Source organism: Podarcis vaucheri, assembly GCF_965113315.1.
Source record: "Podarcis vaucheri genome assembly, chromosome: 2".
Taxonomy (NCBI): domain Eukaryota; kingdom Metazoa; phylum Chordata; class Lepidosauria; order Squamata; family Lacertidae; genus Podarcis; species Podarcis vaucheri.
This window is the reverse complement of record NC_138760.1, coordinates 72,604,344-72,626,519: the sequence shown is the minus strand read 5'-3', so window position 1 is coordinate 72,626,519 and position 22,176 is coordinate 72,604,344. Positions and strand designations below refer to the sequence as shown.

General features: G+C 45.7%; 1 protein-coding gene across 1 annotated transcript; it reads right to left on the bottom strand.

Moving 5' to 3' along the window:
* LOC309527083 (double-headed protease inhibitor, submandibular gland-like) lies at positions 1 to 7,095 on the bottom strand. The gene is made up of 8 exons (XM_082213596.1): positions 6,970 to 7,095; positions 6,357 to 6,391; positions 5,029 to 5,156; positions 4,154 to 4,202; positions 2,603 to 2,724; positions 2,064 to 2,118; positions 1,319 to 1,434; positions 1 to 145 (listed from the first exon to the last, which is right to left on the bottom strand). The coding sequence occupies exons 1-8, from the start codon at positions 7,013 to 7,015 to the stop codon at positions 100 to 102; spliced, it is 597 nt and encodes a 198-aa protein (XP_082069722.1). The 5' UTR covers positions 7,016 to 7,095; the 3' UTR covers positions 1 to 99.
* Between the last annotated feature and the right edge of the window lie 15,081 nt (positions 7,096 to 22,176).

Below are 22,176 nucleotides of genomic sequence, written 5' to 3'. Positions count from 1 at the left end.
TTGCAGGTTAGAAATCTTTAATGGTAAATCAGACCTTCTTTTGCAACATTTGCTATTAGAGTATAAGGCAAAGAGGTCTCTTGGAAATCTGTCAAGTTCTCAGCACGTTCCCAAATTTTGGAGCGACAGAGCCCCTTTGCTCTTCCTGGAAAGAAAAAGGTAACATATATTGAAATTATTACTGTGGGTAACTGGAATCGTAAAACAAAGTTATATAAGGTTTTGGGTTTGTTTGTTTTAGAACAGCTCTTAGTTTGAGAAATGCAATGACTTACATTCCATCTTATCCCCTAGAACTGCTTCCCACTATGCAAAAAATGAACATTTTGGTTCCTAATGTAAGCCACATTCACCACAGAAAATCAATCAGAATTCTGACTAGTAAAATCATCCCATTTAAATAAACACAACAGACATTGCAAGTGGAACTGTCAATATGAGCAGCGTTGTTTCAGAATACCTTACTTCAGCAACATCTGCACTATGCAGAAGTGTACTTTGTTAAAGGTCCTGAGAAAACCCCTATTCCCTTCAGAGAGCTACAATGCCCAGTGAATTCCTTATTCCATGGAACTCTGGGAATTGTAGTTCTGTAAGGGGAATAGAGTTTCCTAACGACTCTCAGCTGCAAACAGCAGGCTACACTTCCCAGGATTCCTTAGGAGAAACCACAGTTTAAAGTGGTATGGGTGGTGTCATAGTTGCTTGACAGGAAAAAACTTCAAAGTATAGTCTGGATGGAAGCATGATTATGAGACCATATTTGTAACCCTTTCAACTGACAAAAGTGAATCAAGGAATCTGGATATGTGACTATATCCCAGCTCTGGAGAATTCTTGGCATTGTTGTTACCGTTGTTGTTACCTTGCACATCTGAATTGGTTACCCCAGCCCCTCTGGGAAGCTTCCAACAAAATGCAAAAACACAGTAAGGATATATGTAGGATGGCTTACTTCTCATCCTACCAAAACTTTCCCAGTGTCATCATAAGTAGATACGGAACAGCTTAGAGGTTTTGAATACAGTCATACCTTGGGTTACAGCCACTTCAGGTTGCCTTTTTTGGGGTTACAGACCGCTGAAACTCAGAACTACCAGAACAGGTTACTTCCGGGTTTCGGCGGTTGTGCAGGCACAGAAGCTCCAAATCACAACTCACGCTTGCGCAGACGCAGGTTGCGAATGCTGCGGGCTGCAAACGTGCATCCCACAAGGATCACATTCACAACCTGGGCGGCACTGTATATCTTTCTCTTCTATCATGTTATCATCACTTTAGTTATTTTTCTATAAAAAATAATTATTTCTGTACGTACAGGGCATGAATGCAGAAATCACACTGGTTGCTATAGTTCTTTCCATCGGAACCGCAGTGAGGCATATAATTCATTGGGCACATGAGATCATTTGGGCTAAATTTCTTACAATAGTCCTGCAAAAAGAAAGGGATTCTTAATCTGTCACCTGTTAAATAAAATTAAGTTCCACTTTACAAAAGAAGTAGTGATGTACCCATCAAACTTTTACATTTGCTCACCAGTTCAACATAACTTATTTTTTAAAGTGCAATTTGTATTCAATTTTGTAAAGTCATACATATTTGCAACAAAAAAACAAAAACCAAAAAATGAGGAAATAGGAAACACAACAGTCATTATTTTATATGCATTATATTAACTCAAATAAATATTTTGGTTCAAATGAAGCATGCTCTTTGTTATTTCAGTATTCAATAAACTTTGCCCAATTCTGTCTAAAAATACTAAGTTTATGCCTTCTTTCACTCTTGATACCTTAGAAAAATTCCACAACTGCAAAAATGAAGGTTTTTTGCTTCCAATTCTGTTAAGAGAGGGATTGATACCTGCCACTCCCAATATCTAGAATAACACAGATAGGTAGCCGTGTTGGTCTGCCATAGTCAAAATAAAAAAATTCCTTCGTGTATCTGAAGAAGTGTGCATGCACACGAAAGCTCATACCAAGAACTAACTTAGTTGGTCTTTAAGGTGCTACTGGAAGGAATTTTTTTATTTAGAATAACACAGTCATGCTGCTTACCTGAATCTGAATACATTGACCTCCATACTTCACAGCCACATTCTTGTTGGATTCCCTGGGTAAGAAAGAGAGAAAAGTTGACAAATTCTTTCCTGTAGTTCACATTATTAAAACAAACTATGTTTAGCTCTTCAGAACTGCTACAGACAAAGCTTGACTGAGCTGGCTCTACAATTTGTATCCTTGAGCTCCTTCATCTGTTGCAGATCCTTTGTCCTCCTGCTACACAGAGTTATTGGGACTCCTATGATTCTGCTAAGGAGCCAGTTTCACTTTATCCACAGCATGTAGGCCTGGTTTCACATCCCTGATTAGCGTTGGTGGTTATTGGATTGCATTGCGCCAATCATCATTTATCATACTCTTGATAACCAATCATTGGACAGTGAGGTTGGTCTCATGTAAGCCACTATGGAAGCTTGGAAAGAAGGTAGGGTGGCAAAGGACCAAATACAATAAATATAATGAGATATCATTATAAAGAATTATAATCATTGTCCGTTGCCTGGGGGGAAATGTTCAGTATCCACATTACTTACAGGTTTTGACGACAAAGATCACATTTACTGACATAAGTGTTGTCATCTGTTCCGCAGACTGGTTTCGCCATTTTGTGGCAGGGCATGACTCCTTTCGCTTGCATGAATTCACTGCAATCCGTCTATAAAATAAACATGTAGCATTTTATTTTACCCAGCAGTCTTCCATATAATTACCTCTGACATTCATTTTTCCAGTTTTGTTTTCTTTTTTTTAAATTCTAAACATGGGAAAAGAAGCTATTCAGCTGTATTTTCTTCTCTGTATAAAGGCGGCTTGTGGTTGTCCCTAGAATCATAGGGGCAGGGGGTTTCGGGGGGCAGGGGAAATCCAGGGCTAGAGCATCCTCAACGTGTCTGGCTTCTTCTTGAAGGCCTCCAGCCTTCCAGCCTTCTCAGTAATTCATTCATTGTTGCGCTGCCATTACTATCAAGTAGTTTCTTCCAATTTCCCACTAAAACCTATCTTCCTGTAACTTGAGCACATTCAGTCTAGTTCTGCCCTAGTTCTCTGGGGCAGCAAATTGTAAATGAGGATTGATCCCATTATTCCCAGAAGCTAATAGTCATTTATTCTCAGGCCCATTTCAAGGTGCTGGTTTTAACCTATGAAGACTTATATAGCTCAGGGCCCTAATATGGTACACGTTATGGAACACCTTTCCCCATATTAGCCTGCCCATGCCCTGAGGTCAGCATCAAGACTCTTCTCTATGTGCTCCTCTGGCAGGAAGAGGGAGGCAACAGGGGTAAAACTAGGCTTTATTTCTCCCAGGTCAAAGACCCAGTTTGGCAAAAAAAACAAAAACAAAAACCCAACAACCCAACCCCCCCCCCCAAAAAAAAAACCCCATGCACATTTTGCACACCCACAGGCTGGGAGCCTCAGTGCTGCTCCTCTGGAGGCTTTACCCAGGGCAAAAAAAAAATGGCTCCCCACACAAACACCGTAGCTATGGCTCTGGGTGGCAACAAGGGAGGCTCATGTTGCACACGTACATTTCCTTTCCTCAGCGTGTTTGGAGTGTTGTTTTTCTTTGCAAACGGGGGTGTGTGTGTGTCTGTTTCTGTCTTTGGTGGTTAAGGACTGGAGGGGTTGTCTTTATAGTCTGATTACCTTGTACAGTGGCACCTCAGTTTTTGAATGTCTCCAGTGACAAATGTTTTGGTTTTTGAATGCTGAAAACCTGGAAGTAAATGCTTCCGTTTCTGAACGTGCCTCAGAATTCGAACAGCTTGCACTGAGGTACCATGTATTTTTCTCAATTTTCTCTATTAAATTTGGAGACCACCCTCGGTTTTTGAACATTTTGAAACTCGAACTGTCTTCAGGAATGGATAACATTCGAAAAAGAGGTACCACTGTACCAGGAGTTACTTTTAATTATTTCGTTTTGATATGTATTATATTTTGCAGTTATCTATAGATTATTTTGAGATGAAAAGTGATTCATAAGCTTAATACATTTCAATTCCCTCCAAATCACAAGGCAATTTTGCCTGTTTGGTTCTGCAGGTTCAATTTCTCACCACAAAACTCTTTATACCTACCTTTGGACATTCTCCAACATGCTTCTTACCAACAAGTTTGGTTTTTTCCCTGAATAAGAGAAGAATTTAGGGAACGTTAGCAATCAATTTCCTGTATTCTGGGCTAATAATACTAATAATAAACATTGGTTGGCACTAATAGACCTTGCAAGTCACAGGCAAATGCCCCATTGAGCTAGTTCTGCTATGTACCCTGCTGACAGTCAAAGTGATGAAGTAAAATATATGTGGCATATGGATTGATAAATCCAGTGCTTTCTTCTTCAGTTCCTCATCTTTCCAGTCTTATGCTTAATTCACCCCATTTCCACATCTGTTTGAGTTTTTAAAAAACTAACTAAATAAAAAATCTTATGGAATTCCTTTTTGCATGCATTTTATCCTAATACATTTTTGTATGCCATGTTGCCCAATGTGCATTTGTATATGTTATTTTTAGCAATATTCATATTTTATGTACATTATTTTTAATATACAGATTTTTGTACATATGTTTTGAACAATATCTGTGTTTTGGATCACATATTTTTTGGGGTGTACAAATTAGCTGGAAGTACATTAAAATATGAACTGAATTGCAGAGAGTAGAGAGTAAGTTTAATGTCATGTTGTAAGCACACTGGATTTACACAGAGATCACTGAGGACTGAAGCCTAGCTGGTTACCTTGGCCCAGAAATAACCTCTCAGTCTCTGGCTAACCACAGGGGAATAGTGGTAAAATGGGAATGGTCCCATGTAAGACATGTCCCCATCTTGGAAGTGGGGTGGGATGGGAAAGGGACAGATAAAACAAATTGGATGAGACATCATTATAACTAATTGTAGCCACGGTCTGTTGCCCAGCAAAGAATCTTCTGCATCTGCGCTACTTACTGGTTATGGCGACACAGTTCACATTCATTGGGATAAGTGTTGCCATCTGTACCACAGACTGGAAAATAAATCCTTGTGCAGCTTATTAGTCCGTTACCAGTTGCCTGGAGGTGTTGGCTGCAATCCAACTATAAAAAGAAAACAACAACAAACATTATATGTCTACACAACGGTTTTCCTTTATATAACTTTTCAATGCTTTCATCCTTTAAACCAATACACAGGAGAAAAGAGGGTACCTTATGAATCTACCTTTCCTTTTTACATTCCCCGTTATTCACAAGGAGGAAGCATGCAGAAGACTGAACCAAGGAAAAATTGTTGAATAAATTTCTCAAGTGTGGACTTGCCTAGGGCATCATTGTACAAAAGGCACCATATAAAAACTGAAACTTGGAATATATAGAATAGCCAGACAATTCTGTGGTGGAATCTAGACACATGTTTAAAAAACGCAGTGAAAATGCTTTTTTAAAAAATGTTTTGAAAAATATATTGAATTTGCCATAACTCACCATCACCATCTAGTATCACATTTGCATAATGCACTTTACAACACACTTAAAACGTTTTGTTGGCAGCTGTATAGCCGAGTTCTGTGTGTAAATAAAATGTCTTCCCTGTTCCAAAAGCAGTGTGAATGGGGGAGAGCAATGGATTGGTCTTGCTAGTGCATTTGAAGAAGAAGAAGAAGAAGAAGAAGAAGAAGAAGAAGAAGAGGAGGAGGAGGAGGAGGAGGAGGAGGAGGAGGAGGAGGAGGAGTTTTGATTCGATATCCCGCCTTTCACTCCCCTTCAGGAGTCTCAAAGCAGTTAACATTCTCCTTTTCCTTCCTCCCCCACAACAAACACTATGTGAGGTGAGTGGGCTGAGAGACTTCAAAGAAGTGTGACTAGCCCAAGGTTACCCAGCAGCTGTATGTGGAGGAGCGGAGACGCGAACCCGGTTCCCCAGATTGCGACACAACCGCTCTTAACCAGTACACCACACTGGCTTCCTCCTGCCCTTCCCTAACCCCAGCAATCACAAAAATGAAGCATTATTCAAAGAGAAGGTCTCACATCCCACTGAAATGAGTGGTCATATCGCTGCTAATAACTGTGCTCTTCCACAGCTCTCCTTCACTATAATTGCACTGGAGAACTGCTGTGTGTGTGTTTATGTGTCTGCTTTGTTGTTGACAAGGAGCAGTGAGAACACCAGCATTTCCCACTTTCACTTGAGGAACACAATTCAAATTCTTCTCCATCTGCCAACTTGCAATTACAGTTTTATCTGTATTACACAACCAACTGCAGAAGCTGTAAGGATAATACGGCATTACTCACCGTGTTTGCCTGAATGTCTTCATCCCCGAAGACTCCTGAAAGGAGACCAAAAACACATGGATGCCATATCTGAGCTCTCAAAAATTCAGAAGCAAATCCCTAAAGAGATTAAGAGCTGCACAATGGCTTCAAAAGATTATAAACAGATGGGAGAATGATCAGCAGTTGGTATACTGAGCGCCAGCCATTTCATATGATTATAAATGTGTGCGTCTAATCAGGTCTATAATATTTTTCCTGTTCCGGGGATTGGTAGATTTGTCCATGTTGCTTCTATTAAGAAGTGTGAATTAAGTAGGCGCACTTCAAAATGCAAATGAAACCATACCTCTATTCCATCCTTACTTATGGCCATACCTAGGGGATCACAGGACAGGGTCCCAGTACTTTTTATGGATTTGTAAGTAAGGGAATTTCAGTGGGACAGCTTAGCTTTCTTCTACCCTTTCATGGCAGGCTGCACCTGCCAAAATTCCCTCTTAAACTAAATATTTTCTTCCATATCAGGCCAGTCATCTGAGCAATATAGAAGACTTTTTCAGAATGTCAGCCGTAATACTCTCTCTCTGTCTCTCTGTCTCTCTCTCTCTCTCACTCTTTCTGCATGACTCACCTGTGAAGCACCAAAGTGCCAGAGCAACAACCACAAATGCACCCATTCTTCACTGAGCACTGAATGCACCAATGTTCAGATGAGAAGATTGTCTTGTAGAACAACTTTACCAGCAGGATATCAGATGGACACATGCAAGCACCTCTATATATATGCACAGGAGTTTACTTTAGATTTCTTCATTGTGAAAGACTTGGCACCCTAAGGACAGTTTCATAACATAAGGAGTTGGCAGTCTGGGGGGATTCTTTCCACACCCAAAGGATCAGGACAAGATGAAGGCAGAAGGTAGAATGGTCTTCTCACCTAATTTACTGTTCATATTTGCTTTTCCTGCCACCAAGATAAGATGTACAGTTCCTTTATTTACTTTATCTTTTAAGAGAAAAGCAACTGGAGAGGGGTGTTTGTTCTGAAGCCATTCATAAGTCTTTTCCCAATGAAATGAAATCTTCTGGGAGCAGGGAAAATTCACTGTTAGAAAAATGGTTTCTGAGGTAAACTTTTCTCTTTATCAATGCAATGAGCACAACAGTGATAAGAACATATTGTCTAATCCTATTACAATCTTGGTTGCCAGGGCTGCTGATGTCTCCTTTCCTGCCCAAAGTTCAGCAAAGTATTACAGCTGACTAGAGGTTTTTATAAGGAGAAAGAAGAGAATTGTAATTGATGGTTAAAAGAACCAGGCTTTTGGAAAGAACTCATTGCTCAGTTGTTGAAGGAATCCAGCTATGAATGTGTATCCAAGGGTTGTATTCACACAAGGATTTCCATGTGATCTATGGAACTTTCTCTCACCTTCCTCTTCCTCTGTGCCCCTCCAAAATCATCACTGGAAGGTGGGTTGAAACACAGAAAAAAGATTTTTGGATTTGGAGGGAATGGGAAAGGAGAGGAAATCCCGCAAACAGAAGTACTTGAGCTAATGGGACCACTTTGTTGGATACAACTCAGTCTCAATGATGGGCCATAGCTCCCTCATAGCAGAGGACTTGTTTTGAATGCCAGAGGTCCCCATTTCAATTCATGACATCTCCAAGTAGGAAAAGACTCTAGATTTAAACACACAAGAGGCATTGGCACACAAAGAGCACAGTACTGAGGTAGATGGACCAGCAGTCTGACTGGATAAGGGAGCTTCCTAGCAAACGCAAGTAAGTGCTGCTTTTGTGAGGGAAAGACAATTTTCAAGCACTCAAAATGCATAGTAACACAGGAAGCTGCCTTACGCTCAGGGCCGGCCCACCAATGAGGCGAGCTGAGGTAGCTGCCTTGGGTGCAGGAAGCCTAAACAGTGGTGCTGCTAGTGGTGAAATGATGGCAATATGTCACAGATATCTCATGAGATCTCATGGAGCGCATTGTGAGATGTCCACAGCAGTTTTGGGACCATAGTATGGGAGGCTTCGGTGATGATGGCACTGGGGCACCTTCCCACTTTGCCTCAGGTAGCAAAACCAGTCCACAGAGGGTCCATAGCCTGTCAACTTTCTCCTCCTTAGGCTCAGTGTCGCCCTTTTAGAACTCAGCAGGAAGGATCAGTGGACCAGACTTAGTTGGCTTTGGCTGTCATTGGCTCTTCCTCTGCCTACTGCTGGTCTTCCACCACACACCTTTGCCCCTTCTCCTCTGCAAGGCTACACCACTGCAGCAGAACTAACCCTTGCTCTTTCACATGTGGCTATCCTGAAAAGGCAAAGAGGCATGTGGTTTCACTCATTGTTCTCTGGGTCTACCTACCATTTCATCAATAGGACTTCAGTGAGTAGAAGCACCTGCCAGAGGCCTGATATAAAAAATACACTGAACCCACCATAGTGACCAAAGCTAGTTTTCTCATGTGAAGGAGCAGGAGGAAGGATAAGGAAATGTTGGAACTACGGAAGTGAGTGGCAGCTGGAAAGAAGGTGTCTGACAATAGTGGTTTGTTTGAGAATGTGTGAGAGAAAGGATTTGATATTTATGCTGATTGATTCTGGAAACTGTTATGTTTTCTTTCAACAAAAAAAGTACAGTTGCTCTAAGGATGCAGAAGCAGCCCTACCTGAAATACAAGGGAATTACACAGCATATACAGTGATGGAAAAATGGAGAGGAAACATATCTGAACTAACGGGTCAGAGTGCCAATTCTCCAGTGCCAAACAAAATAATATGATGCAAAGAAGCTTACAAATGTCACATTGGTCACTATGGAATTCCCGGTGCAGTCTAAATGTCAAGGAGCGAATAATTCAACAGTGTCATTTACTTTTTCTGCAGGAATATTGTCGTGGGTATTCCAAAGGAGCATGCACTAAGGAGCTTAATCCCCATTGTGGCTCTGATGGCATCACCTATGACAACAAGTGTATTTTCTGCAATGCATATATGTGAGTATAAAGGTAAAGGTAAAGGGACCCCTGACCATTAGGTCCAGTCGTGACCGACTCTGGGGTTGCGACACTCATCTCGCTTTACTGGCTGAGGGAGCCGGCTTATAGCTTCCGGGTCATGTGGCCAGCATGACTAAGCCGCTTCTGGCGAAGCAGATCAGCACACGGAAAAGCCATTTACCTTCCCGCCGGAGCGGTACCTATTTATCTACTTGCACTTTGACGTGCTTTCGAACTGCTAGATTGGCAGGAGCAGGGACTGAGCAACGGGAGCTCACCCCGTTGTGGGGATTCGAATCACCGACCTTCTGATCGGCAAGTCCTAGGATCTGTGGTTTAACCCTCAGCGCCACCCGCGTCCCATATGTGAGTATACATTTCACTTATAAAGTACAAATTTTGCATTAAAATGTGAACTAACCTGAAATCCCACCCGCACCTGGCACCGTGGTAGGTGAATAAGGCAAGTTAATTACTGCTGTATATCTTTGCTGCAGCACCACTTTGTAAAATATTCTCCTTTTAAAAATGTCATTTTATGTCAGTTTTTTTTTTTTGGGTTTAAGTTGAGTTGAGACTTAGCAATTCCAAAATCCACATCGGGGCCACACCTGTATTAGGTCATTATTTATTTTTCTTATGGGCCAATATGTCTACCGTTAATATCTGTGAAAATGGAAGAAGGATTCATCGTAGCATTTCTTTCAAATATTTTACTAATTCTGGGCTGCCTACAAAGTAGCTGTGCTCACCTTTTCAATTTCTACTTTATAGTACTTTACTATTTCAATTTGTACTTTATAGTACAAATCCCTGCTTTTAATAGTATATATTAACGGTAGACATATTGGCCCATAAGAAAAATAAATAAATCCGTAATGTGGATTTTGGAATTGCTAAGTCTCAACTCACCTTAAACAAAAAAAATCTGACATAAAATGACATTTTAAAAAGGAGAATATTTTACAATATGTGGTGCTGCAGCAAAGATATACAGCAATAATTAACTTGCCTCATTCACCTATCATGGTGCCTGGTGGGGGCAGGATTTCAGATTAGTTCACATTTTAATGCAAAATTTGTACTTTATAAGTGAAATGTATACTCACATATTCACACTTCACAAAACAATACACAAACAGAAACAAAGCTATCCTTCAAATTCCACGTCTTTAACTTTTGTGATACAGTTTTGCAGCTTTAAAAAACTGCAAAAAAAATTATATTAGAAAAACAATACGATCAAAGTTGGGGGGGAGTGTGCACAAAAATGTTGGCATTTTTTAATGAAAATGACAGATTGATTAAGTAATATGAGGCACTAGATTTAAGACTGCAGAAATAAGAAAATGACAGAAACCCAAACTGACATATTGATCCATCTCTACTCATCACTGTATTATTTCTCTTTATGGAGTAATGATGAAGCATGCATCTTTTGGATTATCTCACTGAGTTCCTGGTTTTGTTTTTCCTTCATCGGCGCAAGTGGAAGAGTACTGAGACTGAGGCACCTTGGAAAATGCTAAAGACTAAGGAACATCTATGGAGGGAAATGTCCCTTTCTCTTCCTGCCTCACTCATACCATCACCACAAAGAAATATATTCTTCCTTCTGCTCATACTCTACTCTGCCAGCTAGTGAATATCTTGCAAGATCTTAATTTGATTAGTCAATAAATAAGCTAAGCAGCATTATCAGCCTTGTATTATTCTCTTGAGAATAACATCTCTCAGTATATTTATTTATGTTCTGCTTGTTTAGCCTATTATCTATTTTTTTAAAAATTAACCCCCCACTTTTCAGCACCACGCAGAAAAGTAATATATTTATGTAATTTGGGGGACATTATAATATTTGGAAGCTTGTTAATAATTACACACCGAGAGAAAACTCTCAGCAGAATTTACTCAAGATAAATTTACTTCAGACGTAGATTGCCTGTCAGTATGATTTGCACTCATGCATGCATGCATACATGCACACACACACACACACACACACAAACACACACACAACATCCCTGCTTGTAGAAAGCTAGCTCATTAGGGAGACATCTAAGGTAGACCCCTTCTAGTATGCACTGACCACTGATTCATTAGGCCAAATGGAGCCAACTTCAGCCTCCTTCCCCCTGACTGGCTTCTTACTTACAACCACCCAGCAGATGTGATTGGCTCCAAATCCATCAATTGTTGGTGTCCCTGTTTTCTGCTCTACCAGTCCCAATGGGCCCCAGTTCCTACTGCTGGCCTGCTACCTATGAGCAGGAAGCATTCTTCATGAGAAGACACTGTTTAGCACACAAAATCTTCCCCCTCATGTTACTATTGGATTAGGAAACCTTCAGATTTTGATGTAGGTGTTTAAAAACTATCCACATCAGCACAGCCCCAGGAGATTGCTATCAACATGGCAGATGTACCCAGCTTCGTAACCAACAGACTTGGGGGAAAGGCTGGCTTATAAAGCGAAGCTTCCACTCTCTTCTGGTTGGTGGTTAACCCACCAGGTGGACCTCCCCCCTCCCCCTCCCCCTCCCCCTCCCTTCAGGAACTGCAAGCACTCCTGGGTCATTTTGGAACTGGGAGGGGTGAGATAAAATGTGTCCCCCTGAGCTACCTGCAGGAACAACATTTTTGGAACACTTTCCATGTGCACCAGGGGGACTATCCAACTTTTATTGCTAAAGTTACTGCCTATCATTGTGTAGCCAAAATGGCAACACACATACACAACCAGCAGATTTGGGGGCATCCTGAGGTTTTCAGAAGTACAGAGCATCTGAGGTGGAGGGGAACCCCCTAAGGTGAAGACAAATGGCCCAAGCATCCCAGTGAGCAATGGACGCTGGTCTATTTGGGAAAGCAGGGCACCGCATTGTTACGATATAGAAGCAATGCGGTCGCGAGCTGGTAGCTTGAAAGCAAAACATAATGGGAATGTTGGGACTGTTCCGTGGGAAACAGAGGGACAGTCTATTCACAGTGCGAAGCACCGGAATTAGCTCAGAGTGTAATATGAGCTGTACAGGAAGTATAGGAGGAGTTTGTCTCTCGGCTGTTGGAGTTTGAAGAGAGCAGTCATGATTTTTGTAACGCTGCAAAGACAGAAATAAAGGCATGTAAATACGTTTCTGTCTATCTCTTTCCCCTGCCCAGGGGGTGGCAGGAAAGAGGGGTGTGTTCTTCTCACGACCTCTGCCTGGATCTTGCTGGGAAAGCAGACAGGGAGGCCAACAGGAGATCAAGCCGGGTGCCTGGAGAGTGGCCAGTTTCTCCTGATAAAGGCTTGATTCCCAACATCTGGTAGCAAGGAGCTGATGGTTTCGATCCATGAAAGCAACAAAAGAGGTTGATGGATCGTACTTCATCCTCTGCAAGGAGATAAGGAAGATATGGTAGCGTGTGGATGGAAGCTACAAGGACGGCTGAGCACCGGAGGAGGTGTTTTTGCTGAGCAACGGAACCCCTAAGGCAGGGGTCTGCAACCTTTAAGACAAAAAGAGCCACTTGGACCCGTTTCCGAAAAAACAACAACAACTGGGAGCCGCAAAAACATTGCAACATTTAAAACAAATATAACACTGCATATATTGTTTCTGGCCTTAATGCTATATATACAGGATCGTGCAGTCAGCTGTCAATCTCAAGAAAAAAGGACAAATTAATAGCTAATTAAAATATTTAATTTACAACCAGGTAACCAGGTTAATGGGACTTTTGCTCCCGAACCTCAGTGCTCAGTGTCTGCACATCAGGGCTGTAAGATGTCACCTTCATTTTCACACAGGCTTGCAAGCTGTCATCTGTGAGGCGTGATCGGTGTTTGTTTTTAATATAGTTCATGTTGGAGAAGACCTGCTCACAAAGAGACCACAAGGGCCATCGAGTCCAACCCCCTGCCAAGCAGGAAACACCATCAGAGCACTCCTGAGATATGGTTGTCAAGCCTCTGCTTAAAGACCTCCAAAGAAGGAGACTCCACCACACTCCTTGGCAGCAATTCACCAAACTTTCCCCTGCTTAAGTTTAAAAAGGGGCTTCGCTTAAAAAGGGGCTTCAGGCAACTAACTCCACGTGGAATTCCACGCGACCGCGACTGCATAATCAATGCCACAAAATGCCAAAGAAAATTAACCAGGGCCCCAGTGAACCATAAATCATAATCAGTGCCTGATGTAAATAATAATTAATAATGAGGGCCCAATGTCATCCTCGTCATTATAAAAATAATCCCTCTCTTCGCGCTGCCCAGCCTCCCAAGAAAAAAAACCCACTTCAAACGGTCACAAAGCACAAATTCCACGCGACCGCAACTTGCTATGCCCAATAACCAATGCCCCAAAATGCCATAGAAAATTAATCAGGGCCCCAGTGTACCATAAATCATAATCAGTGCCTGATGTAAATAATATATAATAATGAGGCATTCGTCATTATAAAAATACCTTTTTTGACACTTTTTATTATTTCTTTGTTTGACCCCTCAGAATTACTCCTCCTCATAGAAATAAACATTAAATTAACAAGTTACCTTTTTTTGAGTGTGTGTTCTTCACTCCCCTTCAAAACAGTGACCAGTGTATATGCCCCCTTTCAATGCAGCCTGCTTACAAAGGCGGGACGACAAAGACCAGCAATAAGCTGTTGCATAACGTTCCCCAAAAACTTTCCCCTGCTTAAGTTTAAAAAGGGGCTTCAGGCAACTAACTCCCACGTGGAATTTCTAGAGATGGCGGCCGCCTCAGAAGACCACATGGGCAGATAAGATGGCTGCTGGGACGATCCGGTTACCCAGCAACAGCACAGCTGATTCCGACGCTTTTGAAAGCAGCCGGCAAAGCAAGTGTTGGAGCTCCGAAGCCACAATGCTGCGCATGTGACCAAATAGCAAGGACTTACTTTGCTAGAGACAAGCCCCGACGCTACCACAAGCCTCCCTCTCTTCGCGCCGCCCAGCCTCCCAAGAAAAAACCCCCACCTCAAACAGTCACAAAGCACAAATCAGTAAACATAATAAACATTAAATTAACAAGTTACGTTTTTTTGAGTGTGTGTTCTTCACTCCCCTTCAAAACAGTGACCAGTTTTGAACAGTGGCTTCAGGCAACTAACTCCTCCGCCTCCTCCCCTCGCCCCCGCCCCTCGCCTCCTTCCCTCGCACCCTCCCCTCACCCCCACCCCTCGCGCCCTCCCCTCGCGCCCTCCCCTCGCCCCTCGCCTCCTTCCCTCGCGCCCGCCCCTCGCCTCCTTCCCTCGCGCCCTCCCCTCGCGCCCTCTCCTCGCGCCTCCGCCCCGGAGCCGCAGGTTGCCGACCCCCGCCCTAAGGTATGCTGATTTTATGGCTGTGAGAGTGAACGCGAATTGAAGCATTCTTCAGTTCACTGAGTGTCTGCTTTTGGATGAAACCAGCACTTGAAGAGAGCCACCTCCACTGACTAATGACAATTATTCCTCATGGTCTGTAAAGATGAAATCCCTGCTTCAGAATCAGAGGATTTTTGGGGTGATTGAAAACCCCATTCCTGCTGCACCAACGCCAGGTTGGAATTCACAGAATGTGAGAGCCAGGGCGGCCATAATTCTGTGTATCTCAGATGTGTATATTCAGAATTTGGAATATGCGCGTGAGATTTGGCAAACGCTGCATAGAATACATTAAAGAGATGCTGGTTCTTCAGCGTTGCTGCATTTTGAAAAGCTGACCAATCTAAGGCTAGCGCCTGATGGAGATGTACAAGCGCATCTGACAGAGATGAAATTCTTACGCCAGCAGATGGCGGAACACAATTTCCCTCTACAGGAAGAGATATTCTGCTTCATGATTATTAACAGCCTTAATCAGACTTATAAAACGGTTGCAAGTCAGCTTGGTTCTCTACCTGCCGCAGATCTCACGACGGAGAGAATCTGCGCCGTGGTTCTCAATGAGAGAGATCGCCTTGCTGCAATAGATGTCAAAGACAGGGGGAGAGAAGCTCGGAGTTCTGACACCCCCACTGCTATTGCTAGTGAAGAACAGACTGTTGCTTTGAACGTTGTCCGTTGTTTCAACTGTGGACAGACTGGGCATCTTCAGCGGAATTGTAAGAAGCCACGTCAACAGAAAGGAGCTAAGGGGAGCTCTGCAAAGCCTGAAGCGTCAGGCAAAAGTCGTACCAAGTCCCAGGTGAAACCTGCAAAAGCATTGCTGTCAACAAAAGCTGCATTTTCAACGGAGAACGCTTTTGTTCTTGACACGGGATGCACACAGCACATGACATTGCACAGAGATCTATTTTCAACGTTTAAGAAGCAAAGCTTCACTGTGAAACAAGCCAACGGTCAGGAGCTGGAAGCGACCGGGTTTGGAACTGTGTATCTTGAAAGTCTAAACTTGACTATTAACAATGTGTATTTGGTTCCTGATTTAAAGTTCAATCTGCTGAGTGTTTCGCAGATCACAAAGAAAGGACTGACTTTGTCCTATGATAAAGTTGCAAAATCTTCAAAGATGGAGAGCTGTATCTTTCTGCCAGAGAGAAAGATGGACTGTATTTGTTGACTTTTAATCAAAATGATTGCATAAATTGTAATGCATCTGAATCTAACAGGATTTCTCTCGCAGGTGTGTCGGAAAAATGTCCAGAAGACGACGCAAGTAACCAAAGCTTTTCAGCGAGTGTATGCTGATGTGATTGGTCCTCTAGCACCATCTAGAGGCAATGCAAGATATTATCTTGTGTGTGTGGATTATTTCTCTCATTATGTGTGGGTATATATATTGCAGAAACCACAAGAAGCCTTAGAAAGGTTTAAAGAGTTTTGTGACAAGGTTAAAAATGTTCATGATGCTAACATTGATTGTCTTTTCACAGATGAAAAGCCAGTTTTTCTTTTACAGGATTTTCAGAATTTCCTGGATAAGAAAGGGATAAGGCACAAGACTGCTGTTTCTGCAGGAGCATGGAACAGAAGTGTCTGTGTGCAAGTGAACAAACAATTGCAAAATGGGATGAAGGCGCAATTGCTGAGTTCACATTTGCCACATGAATATTGGGCGGAGTCGTTAATGTGTTATTGTTACACTTGGTTGAGAAAGGTTTCAAAAGATTTGCGAAGTTCTCCTTTTGAGAAGCTGTTCCACAGAAAACCTGTTGCCCATTTTAAGGTTTTGGGGTCTCATGTGAAATCTGATGCTCCAGGTGAAGTAAAGAATGCTAGAGGCATTTTTGTGGGTTATGAAAAGGGTCTCTACAGAGTAATTTTGTCTGAATCTGGTCAGGTGGTTCTCACAAAATTTCTAGAGAGTGCTCCTGAACAGGAGAGAGTAATTGTTCACACATTTCCCACTGAGGATGATTCAGATGATGATGATGATTTTACTGATTACAGTGGTACTCAGAGTGACAGTGATAGCTCAAAGAGCTCAGTTGACACAGTCATTGAGAGGAAATCTCACACAATCTCACGCTGAGTAGGATCGCATAATAATAATAATAATAATAATTTATTATTTATTATTTATTATTTATACCCCGCCCATCTGGCTGGGCCTCCCCAGCCACTCTGGGCGGCTTCCATAAAAACCAAAAATACAATAAAATATCACACGTTAAAAACTTCCCTAAACAGGGCTGCCTTAAGATGTCTCCTGAATGTCAGGTAGTTGTTTATCGCTTTGACATCTGCTGGAAGGGCGTTCCACAGGGCGTGCGCCACTACCGAGAAGGCCCTCTGCCTGGTTCCCTGTAGCTTTGCTTCTCGCAATGAGGGAACTGCCAGAAGGCCCTCGGCGCTGGACCTCAGTGTCCGGGCAGAATGATGGGGGTGGAGACGCTCCTTCAGGTATACTGGACCGAGGCTGTTTAGGGCTTTAAAGGTCAGCACCAACACTTTGAATTGTGCTCGGAAACGTACTGGGAGCCAATGCAGGTCTTTCAAGACCAGTGTTATATGGTCTTGGCGGCCACCCCCAGTCACCAGTCTAGCTGCCGCATTCTGGATTAGTTGTAGTTTCCGAGTCACCTTCAAAGGTAGCCCCATGTAGAGTGCATTGCAGTAGTCCAAGCGGGAGATAACCAGAGCATGCACCACTCTGGCGAGACAGTCCGCAGGCAGATAGGGTCTCAGCCTACGTACCAGATGGAGCTGGAAAACAGCTGCCCTGGACACAGATTTGACCTGTGCCTCCATGGACAGCTGTGAGTCCAAAATGACTCCCTGGCTGCGCACCTGGTCCTTCAGGGGCACAGTTACCCCATTCAGGACCAGGGAATCCTCCACACCTGCCCGCCTCCTGTTATGTAGTGTAGTTCACCCTGGGCCAACAGGGGGATATTGTATATAGTTTTCACTCAGGTCTGGTGTTATGTAGTGTAGTTCACCCTGGGCCAACAGGGGGATATTGCATATAGTTTTCACTCAGGTCTGTAGATAGTTTTCACTCAGGTCCACGTCCGTTATTTTAGGCGGGAACTCTGAGCTGTTATGGTTACAATGTTGACAGCCGACTGACTATAAATACAGGCCGGCTGAGCTGTTCACAGTCAGTTTTATTTCCAGCTTACCAGAATAAAAGAGCTATTTGAAGAAATCGCTGTGCCGGCTGCTATGTCAACTCACAACTTAATACTGGCGACGAGGATGGGATGGATGGACATCAGAGCACAGCCAGATGCGGCCAGCCTCTGAACTGAGCTGAATCACAGAGCGAAATCACTGAGCGAAATCACTGAGCGAAATCACTGGGCAGAACCAATTCAGAGCTGACTGTTCTGGCTGGAGCACTGTGTTCCATCCACCGCCTTTCACGCCGGCATCGGAATCATGGCTTCACTTGTGCCTCTACCGCCGTTTGCGCCAGCATCTGAATCATGGGAATCATACCTCGCTCGGTTCGACTGCTACCTCCAAGCCAACGAGCTGACAGCAGTATCAAGAGATCGGAAGCGGGGCCTATTCCTCAGCCTCTGTGGGCCTGAGGTGTTTGAGACGGCCCGAGCATTGGTTGCGCCTGAAGCAGTCCAGGAAACACCATGGGACACGATCCAAGAGAAGCTCCGCAGCCACTACGCACCAAAGCCGTCCAAGATTGCTGCCCGCCATGCGTTCTACCACCGGAACCAGGCAGAGGGGGAGTCAATCAACAACTACACCACCGCCCTGCGACAGGCTGCAATGCACTGTGAGTTCCGAGACTTAGACGATGCCCTGATGGATCGAATCGTCTGCGGGGTCCGGGACATCCATCTGCAACGGCGTCTCCTAGCCAAGCCAGACCTCACGCTACAGAAAGCCATTGAGGAGGCTGTGGCCTCAGAAGCTGCTGAACGCTCCGCTCAGGAGATCCGCAAGTCCAGCACCCCGCGTCTTGCTAGGGAGCCAGTTCCGGTGCATCATGAAGAGGCCAGCAGTGATGAGGCATCCTCCAGTGAAGACGATGATGTGCACCAGACAAAGCGGGAGCGCAGGAAGTTCCAACAGAACTCCAAGGGCCAACCGGAATGTGCTGGCTGCGGAGGCAACCATTCCCGTGCCAAGTGTCGATTCAGAGACGCCATCTGTAGGAAGTGTTCCAGAAGGGGCCACATCGCTAAGGTCTGCCGATCGGCTCCGTCTGACACCCCCCCTTCATCGACTCACAAGTCCAAGTCTTCACGCCAGTCTGCCAAGGAAAGTTGTTTCGCTCTCACCAACTGCCGCTGCCCGTCTGGAACCACGATTGGCCAAACCGACTCGTCGACGCGACGCAAGCTGAACGTCACGGTGCTCATTGAAGGAGCTCCATGTGACATGGAGATCGACACCGGGTCTGCCCTGTCCATCGTGTCATGGAGCACCCTCAAAAGACTGGTACCCAGAGTGTCCAAAAGGCAACTCGACTCTCACCGCGTACACCTGAGAGACTACCAGGGAAACGACATTCCCGTGGTAGGCGTTGGCCGGTTCCGGATCGCCTTCAAGGATTTTTCGGGCCTGCTCCGGTTGGTGGTGGTCGAAGGTCAGCGGCCAAGCCTCCTAGGGCTAGACTGGTTTGATGCCCTCGGCCTGGAAATCACCGGCATCAACTGCATCTCTAACACAGAGATTGAGGGTCTGGTCAAAGACTTTGCCGAGGTTTTTGACGGCACCTTGGGGCAATATACAGGTACGCCCATCTCCTTTAGCCTTGATCCACAAGTCGCCCCCATCAAGCTAAAACCACGCCGGGTTCCCTTTGCTCTCAAGGCTAAGGTGGACGAACAACTGGACAAACTGATCGCCCAAGGAGTTTTGGAGCCGGTTGACCACGCAAAGTGGGAAACCCCCATCGTCACGCCTGTCAAGCCAGATGGGTCGGTGAGAATCTGCGCTGACTACAAGTGCACGATTAACAAGGCACTTCAGCAGCACGCTTATCCGGTTCCTGTTGTCCACCACCTGCTGCATTCCCTGGGTGAGGGTAAGATCTTCGCTAAGCTGGACCTTGCCCAAGCCTATCAACAACTGCCTGTCGATGATGCCACTGCTGAGGCCCAGACGATCGTCACCCACCGGGGGGCATTCCGTTGCCGCCGGTTGCAGTTCGGGGTGAGTGTGGCTCCTGGCATCTTCCAAAGCCTTATGGAGCGTCTCCTGCAAGGGCTTCCGGGCGTGGTACCATATTTTGATGACGTCTTGGTGTCTGCAGACTCACACCAGCAGCTGTTCGAGCGCCTCCGTGCCGTGCTGACCAGGTTCCAGGAGGCCGGGCTCAAGGTAAAGAGGGAGAAGTGCCAGATTGCCGTTTCACAGGTAGAGTTCCTGGGCTATCTTATCGATGCCTCCGGCCTTCATCCAACCACATCCAAGATCCGCGCTATCCAGCAGGCCCCCACCCCAAAAAACAAAACGGAGTTGCAGGCATTCCTGGGGCTGCTGAACTTTTATAACATGTTCCTGCCCCACAAAGCCACAGTGGCTGAGCCTCTTCACCGACTCCTTAGCACTAAGACGCCTTGGGCCTGGGGTCATCGGGAGACGGCGGCCTTCAACGCGGTCAAGGCTCTCCTTTCTTCAGACAGTGTGCTGGTACAGTACAGTGAATCCAGGCCGCTGGTCCTTGCCTGCGACGCCTCACCTTTTGGCATCGGTGCTGTCCTTAGTCACCGTTTTCCAGATGGAAGAGAAGCACCGCTCGCCTACTTTTCCAGGACACTGTCTCCGACGGAACGGAATTACAGCCAGCTCGACAAGGAGGCATTGGCACTTGTGGCTGGAGTGAAGAGGTTCCATGAATACCTCTATGGCAGGACTTTTGACCTCATCACTGACCACAAGCCACTCCTGGGCCTCCTCGCCGGTGATCGACCAACTCCACCGGTCCTCTCACCACGCATGCTGCGATGGACTGTTTTCCTGGCTGCCTACCACTACCAGCTCATCCATCGCCCGGGGAAATCGATGGGCCATGCCGACGCCCTCAGCCGTTGCCCTCTTCCAGCATTTGTGGAAGACCCGGCTCCAGCTTCATCGCTCCTTCTGATTGAGGATCTTCCGACAGCGCCTGTATCGGCTGCCACTGTGGCCTCCGCGTCTGCCCAGGATCGCACCATCAGCCGGGTGCTCAACTGGGTGTGGAGGGGGTGGCCACAAGGGCCTTTTGCATCGGAGTTACAGCCCTTCGCAACCAGACAACATGAACTCTCAGCTCATCGCGACTGTCTGCTGTGGGGAGACCGCGTCGTGATTCCCCAGGGACTCCGTCAGCGCGTCCTGGAGGCTCTGCACGTTGGCCACCCGGGAATTGTCAAAATGAAGGCGTTGGCTCGGTGTTACGTCTGGTGGCCTAATATGGACGATGCCATCACTGCCTGGGTGTCCGCCTGCCAAGCATGCCAAGAGTCGAGGCCTGCACCACCGGCAGCTAAGGGACACACCTGGGAGACGCCAAAGACACCCTGGTCGAGGGTGCACATCGATCTGGCTGGCCCCTTTCACGGCCGGACCTTTATGGTAGTGGTGGACGCCTATTCCAAATGGCTGGAGGTCGCCCTGATGCCCTCCACCACTACCGAAGCTGTCATCCGGGTGCTGCGAGGCCTGTTTGCAACGCATGGGTGTCCTGATGTCCTGGTCTCTGACAACGGACCGCAGTTCACGTCAGGCACGTTTGAGCGGTATCTTTTGGGACTGGGCATCCGCCATGCCCTAACGGCACCTTTTCATCCATCTAGCAACGGGCAAGCAGAAAGAATGGTGCGCTCGACAAAAGAGGCACTGGCGCGCCTGGACCGGGGAGACTGGCATGAGCGGGTCGCCGAATACTTGTTCATGCAACACATCACCCCTCATGCGGCCACAGGGAGGAGCCCTGCTGAACTGCTTATGGGCCGCCGCCTCAGGTCACCGCTCGACCGGCTACACCCAGACTTTGCCGTGGCTGAACCCCCAGGCTGTGCCAACGCACCACGGTCATTTGTCCCAGGAAACCAGGTCTTTGCCCGGAACTATGTGGGGGACATTCCTTGGGTGCCAGCCACAGTAGTGGGAGTCACTGGACCTCGCTCATACCAGGTGGCACTCGAAGACGGACGCTTGTGGCGACGGCACATAGACCAGCTTAGGCGCAGGGTTGGGGACGTGGACACTACCGAGGTGCCCCCAACTGCGCTTGCGGCTCCAGAAGAGACACGTACAGATGGCGAGGCCCCACCTACACCTCCCTCGCAAACTGCCAGCGTGGAGCCGAACCAAGCCGTTTCAGAACAGACTCAGACCACTCCACTTGCGGAGGCTCCACCCACAGCAGCGGATCCAGGGGAGTTGGTTCCAACGCCACCTAGGGTCGCACCACAGCCTCAGCGAGAACTGTGTGGCCCTCCGGA